At 46.5% G+C, this 12,213-nt stretch overlaps 1 protein-coding gene across 1 annotated transcript in view; it reads right to left on the bottom strand.

Moving 5' to 3' along the window:
* The window catches only part of COL22A1 (collagen type XXII alpha 1 chain), a 232,479-nt gene that overhangs the window by 44,737 nt on the left and 175,529 nt on the right, over nt 1-12,213 (bottom strand). The window contains exons 34-35 of the mRNA XM_030304529.1: nt 5,840-5,893; nt 3,950-4,003 (exon numbers count right to left, since the gene is read on the bottom strand). Of these exons, the coding sequence (XP_030160389.1) occupies nt 3,950-4,003; nt 5,840-5,893 (108 nt within the window). The remainder of the gene's footprint in view (nt 1-3,949; nt 4,004-5,839; nt 5,894-12,213) is intronic.

Below are 12,213 nucleotides of genomic sequence, written 5' to 3'. Positions count from 1 at the left end.
GGACGCCTCCGGCTAACATCAGGGGACATTTGGGGACAGAAGGCAAGAAGGAACAAGTGGATTTATCTTCGAGGCTAATAAGGAGGGTGTTTTTGGTTGTGCCAACCCAGGGATGAGAAGTGCATGGAACCATGAAAGAGGAGTTCTATGCACGTAAGTGAGTGCAGCAGGGTGAGTCCGCTCAAATCCAGTCCCCCAAGGCTCAGAGCGCACAGCCTGCCCTCGTCCTCATCCCGGCTCAGTGAGAAATTACCCACCTCCCAAATCCAAACTCCAAAGCGCCTGCCTCTCCTAACACCTTCATTTTCCTCCATAGCCTTTATCGCCATCTGCCACGCTAGTGTTTGTTGATGATTTCCTTTACTGGGAACTAAAACACTGCCTCGGAGATAGTGGGCACTCAATATTTCTTGAATGAATGAATGAATGAATGAATGAAAGCTGGGCTGGCTGGCAGATGAGACATAGATTCTTTTTTTTTTTAATTTTTATTTATTTATTTTGAGAGAGAGAACTCGCAGGGGAGAGGGACAGAGCGGGAGAGAGAGAGAGAATCCCAAGCAGGCCCCATGCTCAGTGTGCAGCCCAACACGGGGAGTGATCCCATGACCCTGGGATCATGACCTGAGCTGAAACCAAGAGTTGGAAGCTCAACCAACTGAGCCCCCCAGATGCTCCAAGGGGACAGATTGTTTAGACTAACGAATACACTGCTTCTTTCTAGCTTTGGTCAAGGGGTATACGATTCCCGTCTTCAGCTTCCTTGTCAGTGAAAGGGTAGAAGTGACATTATTGTCCGGGCTGTGAGGAGGGGAGCAGGAAATGAGGCAGTGCTTGCAGTGCTTGCAGAATAGAAGGTATCAGTTGGGGTGCACCCTCTCAGAGCCAGCGTCCCTGGGTCCATGTCCTGGCTCTCCACGTTACTCCACTCCTCTGTGCCTATCAGTTCCTCTGTAAACTGGAGAAAAAGAGCTCCTATTTCAGCTGAGTTGTTGAGAGAATTGAGAAAGTTAATACATATAAGGAGTTAGTCAGCATCGGCACGTACTAAGGGCTCTCCATAAAGGGCTCTCCGTTATCATAAGCACAGATGACAGCGGTGCGTCTACTGGCCAGCCCACGACCAGGAACATGGCGGATACTAACTAAATATGGGAGGACAAACACACAAGCTCTTGCAGTCTTACTGATACCTTTCCAGCGATCTTTAGTGTTTTTTTTTTACATAAACTTGTAGGAAGCCAAGTCCTGGCCAAGTTCTAGGGCTACAGAAACAGCTACATGGTGGACCTCAAGGAAGTCTGGTACAGCTGCAGAAGATAGGTGTTGTTTCCCATGTCAGACAAATTCCCAGGGACAAGACGCAGTCAGATTTTTCCCCACCTCTTCCACCAGGTAAGGACCCAGTAAATGTTCACGAAATAAAGGGATATTGATAATATTTGAACAAAGAGGCTAAGGTTCATGGTTCTCTGGCTGGGACGCTACAGGGAAATGACACATCTAGTCGAAACCTAATAGAACAGTGGAGTTTCTACTACAAATCAGGATTCTTCTGTATCATTTTGCCAAAAACTTCCAGCATCCTCTACTCTGGAACCTAGCTAAGTTGGAATTAAGTTCCATATGGCAGTTGGGGTTAAGGGTTTCATCTGAAAGTAGGATGCCAACTGAGCACCAGGAAATAAACTCTAAGGAGCCTTGTCTGTTTGGTTTCCACATCCCTGGTTCCAGGGTCTGACATATAAGCACTCGAAGAAACAATACAATGACCAGGAGGGTTTCCTGCTCTCGAGTTGCTACAGAATGACTGGCCACTGACCCCGAATGGGCAGCTCACCAGGATCCACTCCCAAAAGTGATTAACAGTCCAGGGCACAGCACAAAGTAGATGCTCAGGAAACATCCACTGAGTGAACTGAAGAACACATCGGTCAGTCGGAGGCACACCAGCCGCAGTCTGATTGTGACTGTCTCTGAACATTTTTTTTAATGTTTCCTTTTGAGAGACAGAGCGTGAGTGGGAGTGGGGCAGAGAGAGAGGGAGACACAGAATCCAAAGCAGGCTACAGGCTCTGAGACATCAGCACAGAGCCTGATGCGGGGCTTGAACCCACAAACCGTGAGATCATGACCTGACCTAATGTCAGATGCTTAGCTGACTCAGCCACCCTCTGATGGTGGCTGTTTCTGAATCTCAGATGCATCATCTTGCATGAGAATGATAAGCCAGGAGCCCTTTCCTAGAGTTGTCAAAGAACAATTTCCAATGAGAGGAGCACATGGTTTCATTTGCAAGGGGGGTGGGGTGGGGGGAGACGTGTTATAGGCTTTGAATGACCAGGGTGGGGTGGGAGTGGGACTTTCCCTCAGCACTGACTCTGGGGCCCTCTCAGCTATTAGGTTACACAGGGAAGGTACAGCCTTTATGATATGGGAAGTGTAATATAAAATTATTTCCTTCTCAAATGTCCCTCCTCAATTCAATGCCAATGTCTCTCCCCATTACTTATGACATTGCTACCTTGATCATTTTTAATTCTTGTGCCTGACTGTCAGATGTCACAAAATCTAATAACATATTCAAATACGATGCAAAGGGATCTCTTTTTTTAAAAAAAAAAAAATTTTTTTTACATTTATTTATTTTTGAGAAACAGTGAGACAAAGCGTGAGCGGCGGGGGGGGGGGGGTGGGCAGAGAGAGAGAGGGAGACACAGAATCGGAAGCAGCCTCCAGGCTCTGAGCAAGCGGTCAGCACAGAGCCCGACGCGGGGCTCGAACCCACAGACTGTGAGATCGTGACCTGAGCCGAAGTCGGAGGCTCAATGGTCTGAGCCACCCAGGTGCCCCGCAAAGGGATCTCTTAAGTGAAATTATTCATCTGAAGAAAATGCAGAATTTTGTGAACTTCAATGATAGTAAACTCAGAGATCCCCTGCAAGGTCATTCACCTGCTCATTGCAGAGAGGCAGCGGTGAGGCATTAAGTCTGAGAAACTGAAAAGGACGGTAACGGCACCTACCCTGGGCAGGGGGCAGGTGGGAAGTAAGCCGAGTATCAGAGATTTAAGGTAGGCTCTCTAGTAAACTGGGAAAGCTTGAATACTTTTGTAGCTAATTTACTTTCTATGAGTTTGCTGGAAAAGTTGATTCTGAAGTGAAAGATGTGGTTTCATGCTCTCATATGATTTTATTGAAAAAAAAATGCATTTAAAACAACCTAATTTGGGTCGCCTGGGTGTCTCAGTCGGTTAAGTGTCTGACTTCAGCTCAGGTCACGATTTCACAGCCTATGGCTTTAAGCCCCATGTCGGGCTCTGTGCTGACAGCTCAGAGCCTGGAGCCTGCTTCTGATTCTGCGTCTCCCTCTCTCTGCCCCTCCCCTGCTCACATTCTGTCTCCGTCTCTGTCTCTCTCTCAAAAACGAATAAACATTAAAAAAAATTTTTTTAAAGAAAATGGTCATACTGAATAATACTAATTATTAGTTATTATTATTATTGACTCTAGTAAACCCAGGAAAATCTGTGCTTATACAGACGCTGTGATTCCCAGAGTCTCTTGCCGTGGGACAGGTTCCTATGGAACAGGGGAACCTGTTTCTACATCTTTTACTTAAGATCCTAACTTTGCAGTGATCTCAGGCCTCCCTTGCCCAAGCTAGATACAGATTAAGAATTAACCAAGCCTGCCCATCCCTGCCAACACCCTCCTGGCCCTTACAAGCACCCTAGCCTCACTGCCCATTGGTGCTACTCATATCACTCGGTCCTCAACCCCAGATGCCTCAGGGACCCACGCTCTCCGGTCAGCCTGAGACACCGTTCAGGTGTCAGCCTAGTCCTCAAAGTAAGAGCGATGTCCAACGTGACCCCATCTCCAGGGAGTATGGAAATGCGTTCAAATGTCAAAGCCAAAAGAGGAGGGGATTCAAAATCATCACTTACCCGTGGCCCAGGGTTCCCGGGGGGTCCCATGAAACCAGGAACTCCAGGATGACCCTAGGAAAACCCAAGAGGCAGTTCTTAACAACGACTCCTAAGAAGCTCTTCACTCTGGCAGCCACCAAACATCAGATGACAATCCAGACTCTAGCTTCTCACCCCGATAACGATTGTGGATACAGACGCTGGCAACAAAAAGACCTTATTTTTTTAAAATATATTCTTGGTATTTCCAGAGGTTGAGGAAGTATCTAACAATATTTACAAAACCAAACCTACCCTGAAAGCGGATCTGCTTCACAATAATGTGAAGGAAGACGGTGTGGCTGAAGACACAGGTGAAAACAGAAGCGGCCACAATGGCTACAACATCCTGTGGCTGGGTGGTACGTCTAAGGGTGGGGGTCTTCTTACTATGGTTTCTAACTTTTGTGTAGGCTCGAGACACCCCATGATAACAATCTGAAAGCAAATAAATGCACATGCACACGCAACATATGCTCCCAAATGGAAACTGTTCCGGTTTCTGAATTATGGCATCTACACTATAATAACGTTGCAGTTACTTTAGGAAAGGGATTCACATCTCCGGGCAGAGAGGAGTCCATGTGTGTTAAAGCAGGAGCTAAGCAAGCTAGAGCGTATTGCGTGTAACATTTAGTTTTAGTAAGACAACGTCTCATAGGATCAAATAAACCGCAAACCACCATGGAAGAGACTTCCCTGCCCTCCACCTCTATCTCCTGCTGCTGGAAAACACAAGCTGTAACAGTCAGGATAGAATGTACTATATTTGAGGAAAAAAAAAAAAAGTTAGAGAGGGAGAGAGCCAAACCATAAAAGACTCTTAAAAACTGAGAATCAACTGAGGGTTGATGGGGAGTGGGAGGGAGGGGAGGGTGGGTGATGGGCATTGAGGAGGGCAGCTGTTGGAAGGAGCACTGGCTGTTGTATGGAAACCAATCTGACAATAAATTTCATATTAAAAAAAAGAAAATTCACTATGGCAAGAATAATCTGGACACATTTTGTTTTTCCAAATACAGATGGAATTTTAGCTAAGTACGTCATTCAGACCTTGAGCATAGGTAGCTCTTACCTCACTGCCTCTGGAGTACCTGCTCACCTGCCTCACCTTCTCACTGAACAGAAAGCCCTGTGAGGTCAGGGATTTGTCCTTACGCACCATGCATCTCAGAGCCTGGGGCTGTGTCCGGCATGCAGCCGGTTGACAAGGAGGACCGATGGAGAGATGCACAGAGGGGTGATGGGGGGAGCACAGGCGCAAAAGAGGAAAAGGGAAGAGTGACAGAAGCAAAGCAGGAGAAGGTAGCCAGTTTAAATGGCAGAAAGGCTGCTGGAGGCTGGGGAGCTGGGACGGCAGAATCGGTGACCCTGGATAAAAGATGACGGGACTGCCATGTTTGAATCCACAGAAAGAGGGGTCTCTGTTGTCACGGGTGCTACCTTACAATGCACTCGGACACGTGGTCCAGCAGGGCTGGCTGGGCACTGAGTGCAGAGGGGCATCATGGAGGATTTCAACTAGCACTGTGAGTTACACAAGAGGCACCTGAGGAATGATGGGGGTGGGAGGAAAGAAGGGGGCATGTTGTAATGGGTGACTACCATTTCAGTAAACAAAAAGCTCTAAAGGTCAGAGAGTCCAGCAAAACCAAACGAAACCAGAAAAGGCAGTCTCCTCAGATAATTGGGGAAGGGGAATATCACCATGAACCAGAGGAATCAATTTGGAAACCATGAAAATGTGGTTTAAAAAAATCCGGCTGCAGGCAAGGAAGATCCAAGCAGTGATGTCAGAAATGGCAGAATGAAATTTATCTAGGAAGAACAGTGACACCTCTCCAGGTTCATTATAAAGTAAGTTCTTACCTGGTCACCTTTCTGTCCAGCTTCACCAGCTGCACCACGCTCTCCTTTACTTCCCTTGGGAGAAAAAGAAAAGAAAGAAAATTACAGGAAATTCTGCTAGAACTACATTGCAAAAGAAAAAAGCTCGCATGCCTTCGTTCACCCGTTCATTCATTCATTCATTCATGTACTCTTTCTTCATCAACTCTTACTAAGTCTGAGCTGTAGGCCAGGCAGGGTGTCCACAGAGAGAAGTTAAGGGAGTCTGGTTGAGGAACCGATGGTGGAATGCCTTAATGGGGTTGTGGGGTGCTGGTGGGGGTCACTGAGAGCCCTGTATGTTTACCCCTTGAACCTGAATGGAGCTGCAGGCACCAGAAACCATTAGAAGGAGCCGTGACTGTCCTCGGTTTCCAGAGGGCTCTCTGACTGCAGTGTGGGGTGGGTTGGAAGGGCCAGCATGAAGAGAGGAGGGGAGGTCAGGAGGAAACTGGGGTGTGAGGATGTGGGAGGGGAGGGAGCAGAATCAGCAGGGTCTGGGGGCCCTGCAGAGCAGGTGTAGGGTGGGGAGGAGGGGGAGCTGAGAAGGTGGACAGGGCAGCAATGTCCACAGTCTGGGGGAGATGGCTGTGCCCATATGTTCCCTCCTTGCTCCTTCCCTTGCTACCTGTGCGACCTGGAGGGGGTCACTTCAACCCCAAACTGTAGGATGTCTTTTTTCTCTATAAAATAGAGCAAATAGTGATTGCCTACCCCGTGAAATGTTGGGATAACAAAATCAGACGCCTGGAAAGTACAGCATAGAGCTCAGAACACAGCAAGAGCTCAATAAATATTAGTATAATTAGTATTTTGGATTATTTTATACTTGAACTCTGGCTTTGTCATTAGTAAGTCTGTCATTAGGCAACCTGCTTCAATTGTCTGTCTCCTTATTCCTAAAATAATATTAATACAACCCCTTTGTCATGGGGTTGTTGTGAGCATTAAGTGACCTAAAATCTACACAGTGCATGAGCTAGTGATAAATTCATTGTTAGCTGTCATCTTTCCCGTCATCATCAGCATCAGCATCACCGGTATCACCATCACCATCATCACCATGGTCACTGTCACCATCACCATCATTATCATTATCCTCACCATCATTATTGTCACTGTCACCATCACCATCATCACCGCCACTGTCATCGTCACTGTGGTCAAGACACTCACAATATGCAACCCACCAAAAATATTTTTCATAGACTAACCTTGGAAGTAACACTCAAAAGTTCTAATCTCTCTTAACTGTCACATATTTTGGCTTTGCATTTAATGTGGTAACAAATGTATTTCGGTAAAACGTCGTTAAACAAAAACATGTCAGTTCCGTTAAAAGAAGGCATTATGCAGTAAAATAAGTCTTTCACAGTAAGTCAGTCTTGGCTCTGTTTCCAGGCCTGTCACATCTTGTTTGTGCATCCTTGAGTAGATCATATCCCCTCTTTGCTCTGGGTTTGTACATCCAGTAAATAAAGGATGGGGGGCAGATCAATCTAGGGGAGCCCTTCCAAGTCCAGAGTCCCCCAGTTCACCATGGGTCTAGCCGTGTGGACACACTGTGTCCCACATCAGCAGTTCACCGATGGCTGTAACTACCTCGTAATGCTCCCTGGCCGCCTGCCCGAGGTGCGTTGGGAGCCTTAGGTGAACTAATGCCTGTAGAACGTCAAAGGCCAGTGTGCAGGAGAGAAGAAAAGAGGTTCAAAGGGGAAGAGCATTTGTTCCGTCATTTTTACATGTCATTATTTCTACTGCTTTTAAGTCTATAAAGCCAGCACACTGTCTGCAGGCCGTATTATAACCTCAATGAAAAGAAGTGACGGAATAGCACACGGCTTCTCTGACATTCAGGACAACTGCCTTAAAAGTAAATGGTTCCTTTTCAAATCCCAGTCCTCAGTCTGGGCTTAGGGTGGTTTCAACCTTCAAGTCCCAGCAGTGAAAATGTCAGCAGCTCAAGGATCTCCACAGTTGTCCTTGTCTCCTTCTCCGCTGCAGCTAAGGATCAAAGCATACACAGCCACCCCCACCCCTGACTCACTTCCTTCCAGAAGAGAGGACTGACATTTACCGAGCCTCTACCTGCACCCCCCTCCCCATACACCACCCCCCCCGGCCTGCATGCTGCTGGGCCCTTCCCACATGAGATCCCATTTTGTGTATTTTTGGTTGGTTTGTTTGTTTATATCCTGAGCTGATGCAAAAAATATTCAACGTGTCTGTGTTATCTAATTTATGTATTTATTTTTTTAAGTTTCTTAATTTATTTTAAGACAGAGACAGCATGAGCTGGGGAGGGGCTGAGGGAGAGGGAGAGAGAGAAAATCCCAAGCAGGCTCCGCACTGTCAGGGCAGAGCCCAGTGCAGGGCTTGAACTCATGAACCGTGAGAGCCAAAACCAAGAGTAGGACGCTCAACCTGAGCCACCCAGGCTGAGCCACCCAGGCACCCCTGTGTTATGTAACGTGGTCAGTAAAACTACTCTAGGAGGTGGGGGTTATTACCAGAGTGTATAGATTTAAAAAAAATCTGAAGACCAGAGAGGTTAAGTCATTCACCTGAGGTCACACAGCTAATGAAAGGCAAGATTGGGACTCTAATGCAGATCTGTCTGTATTCAAACTGTCTCTCCCTGCCCAAGTTACTTTTCTGGCTATTTTCCTGGGCATGACACCTTGTCCCACGGGTTTTCTAATGTCAAGAACATAGCATCTATAGTCTAGAAGTCTGACTCACCATGCTCCAGGAACCTTTCTAAGCACTGGAGATACAGCAACCAATAAAACAACAACACAGTCCCTGCCCACCTGGACTTTATATTCTAGGGAGATTGCTAGTTCATTACTAGCTCAGTTCTCTTAGATGATCTTTATTCAGAGTCATTGTAAGGGCTTAAATCTCCCCATGAACAGAAGGGAAGAGATTCTCTCCCCAAACCTTTTTCTTACAGCATTTACTTCAGAAAACTTGTCACTGTGGGGTTCTTTCTCTTTGAAATGTATGTAAATCCTTTTAACAGCTAAATAAGTCCTGCCAGATCTAGGATTCAGAAATGTCTCTCTCAAGGACCTGGCAACTGTCCCTTTGAAATGTAATCAATCATCCAGAAAGAGAGCACTCCCCCCCCCACCTCGGTCTCTGTCTCCAAGCCTCTGTGGGGAAGGGAGCCCAACTGAAAAGCCAGACACCTTCCTCCAAGTTGCAGAACACTTCCCGTCATTAAGATGGACAGCCCGTTTTTCCTTTCTTTAAAGCTGACTAACACAGACGATCACCGAATTGCCAGGAAAATTTAGGATGAACGTACGTGACACCTGGTGCTATGAAGTCCTATTACTTGAGGCCCGGTTATTGTTGGTCTTGAGGACTTGCACACAGCAGGTGCAGCTGCCTGGCTGCAGGACAGAGGGAGATTTCTGCCTGACGTGCTTCACCCTCTGCAGCCATGTTTACTCAATAACAGGACTGTTTTCCTTCTCTTCCACCTTCGTGGAGAGGTTTTCTGGACTGGGAGGAGATTCTGTTTCGGTTTTAATTACATTTCTTCCACGTCACTGTGTGCTAAGCACACGATGTCACAACTGCTTAGAGGGTATGTTCCTACCAGGGGCTGCTCTAAGGATGTGGGTTTCTGTGAATCCACCAAAAAGGCAGTTCTCTCAAGGGGTTTACAGACTGTTGAGGGCAGGGCCTAAACTTTCTCAAATTAACGAAGTCTCTGCTACTAGCAGGATAAGGCCTGTCCTTGGATTTCCATGGGCTATCTCACTGCCTAGAAAACCTGTCCCCCAGGATGCCTGGCACATCCCTGCCTCACTTTCCAATGCAACTAAAATCACCACTTCCAGGTGGCCTTCCTAAGTAACACTTTGCCCAATGGCATTATTTTCCTTCAAGCCATTTACTCTTCTACTGACCCTTTGCTACAGTTGTTATTCATTCAAACAGAGAAACCACTAGGAGGACCACTTACAGTTAGATGTACCCAGCACTTCCTTGTACCCAGCTGGTACCACGCCTGATGCCCTGTAAATGCCTCCCTGTTTAATCCTCAACATCCTCTTTGTGAAATAGGCCATATGGTTCTTCTTTTAGAGACGAAAGACCCTCAATTCAGAAAAGTCAAATAAATTGCCACTATCCCCAGACGCCATCCCTGAAAGTCAATGTTTTGTGCAGTATGAAAGCTCTAGAATGAAGCTGTAATTGATCATGACAGTGACCTCCCCAGGCCCAGCCAGCAGTCAGAGCCGCTGCAAATCTGCAAGATAAATCTTAGGGAAGCTGATTTCCCAGATGCAGGATTGCAAATGCAAACAAACAAACAAATGCCCTTGGTGATGCACATGACCAGTGAACACAGGGACGTCTGGCTGCGAAAGAACGAGAAAATATTTGTAAGTGCTCAGCCACTGGTAGCATTTTCAGTGTACAAATTCATCTTCATGTCTGCAGGTCAAGCTGAGATCTTGTTTGATAAGCGAGAGAAAATGAAACAGTCCTCCCGTCTGTTTTCTGGAGAGTGGAGTGGGATGAATAACGAGCATGGAGTGGCTTGGGTTTGAAGCCAAGAATCAAGGCAAGCCTGTGAGTCCTCAGATGAGCTATTTAACTCCCCTGTGACTCACTTCCCCAATAGTAGGTGGTGGTAAGGGGAAGCCTCCGCCCCACCAGGAGCTGTCCTTGGTGCTGGAGTTGGTCCTACTATTACTAGGGTTAAACCCCTAGGGGATACTAACAGGGGGTAGGAGGTCCTAGAGTCCTGCCAGCAGGGATTCCCCTCTGCAGTATCACTTAGTAGTTTGGTAGTACTGGCATTTAAATCTTGCTAAGGCTCTGCTTCCTCATCTGTAAAATGGGACAATACGTGTACCTCCTAGCATGATGCTGACCATTGCAAGAGATGATATTGTAAAGCAGGTAACCTGAGCATACTGTGTATGCTGCCCACTGTAACTGCCTGGGAGTTCATTATGTAGGGTGGACCCTAACATCTGCCAACTTCTCAAGGTCATGATGGACTCCCAAGTGGAGACAGCTAGAACCCTGTCTTTCAGCTGCAGCACTAATTTCTGTTCTTTTTCTGGGTGGAAGCATTCTTTGGCTTTCTCTGAATATGTAAAGGAACAAACCCTCTCTAGAAGCGAATTATCAAGGAACAAAGGCAGAACCATTGTCCCAAGACTCCAGCACTTCAAGTGGGATTGGGCCAATAAAGAAAACAATCCCTATTTAGTGGAGGGAACTCCTTATCTGTTTAATTGATTTGCTTTTGTTTCTCTGCATAAAAAGCCATTCCTCAGCAGAGGCTAAACCCAGCAGCCTGTGAGTTGACAGCAAAGGTTACTTAAGGATCAGCTGAAACTAGCCTGCAGAATCCTCCAGGCAAGGAGCTTAGCCCCAGCTGATGACCTCAGAAAGGGGGAGTAATTCAGGGTAAATAGCACAGGTGATGCTACACTTTACGGGTGTCTCTCAACTAACACTGCCCAGGAAAAAAATCTCTTATTCCATCTACACTGAAACCTGATAGCTGTAGTTCCTAAAGCAAGAGCCCTGGGTATGTCAAAACCCTGTAAGACTTCACAAAGTCTATGGATCACAAACACTCTATGTCTTAGCCTGCCAGGCAGGCCTGGGAAATCGGGATGTTTGCCATCCTGATGCCCAACTGTTCCAGGGAGCGCCCTGCTGTTACCCCGCAGTGTTGGCTTCCTTGCCTTCTAATATAATAATAAGAGGTCCAACCCCATTTTCAGGGTTGACCCTGGAGCAAGGCAAGTGAGCACTTGGCCTGGGTGTAGGAGCTCTGGAAAGCTCAGTATCCAAAATTAAAAATAGTCCAATGCTGTGTTCTTCAAAGTCAAAATCAGTGCCAAATAATCCGAGATGAACTAACTATACAAATGTAAATAAATGGGGCTCCCACAGGGCTGGGATTAGGGGTTTAAGGAAGGTGAATGGTTCAAGTGTAGGGTTAGGTCCCATCTTTATTGAAAATTTTGGGGTGCCCAGATGGCTCCGTCAGTTAAAAGTCTGACTCTTTATTTCAGCTCAGGTCATGATCGCATAGTTCATGAGATCAAGACCCGCATCAGGCTCTGTGCTGACAGCAAGGAGCCTGCTTGGGATTCTCTCTTTCCCTCTCTCTCTGCCCCTCCCCCACTCATTCTCTCTCTCTCTCTCTCTCTCTCTCTCTCTCTCTCTCTCTCTCTCTCCCCCTCTCTCTCTCTAAATAAACTTAAAAAAAACTTTAAAAATAAAATAGTGACATTTTGTTCCTTGTGAATCAACTATAATAATTCTAAACTTTTTAAAATATTGCACTAAAGTCCTATTTATCTTGGTTA

The sequence above is a fragment of the Lynx canadensis genome, chromosome F2 (genome assembly GCF_007474595.2).
Source record: "Lynx canadensis isolate LIC74 chromosome F2, mLynCan4.pri.v2, whole genome shotgun sequence".
In the NCBI taxonomy this organism is placed as follows: domain Eukaryota; kingdom Metazoa; phylum Chordata; class Mammalia; order Carnivora; family Felidae; genus Lynx; species Lynx canadensis.
The sequence above is the reverse complement of the archived record's forward strand: the minus strand, read 5'-3'. Positions and strand labels throughout refer to the sequence as shown.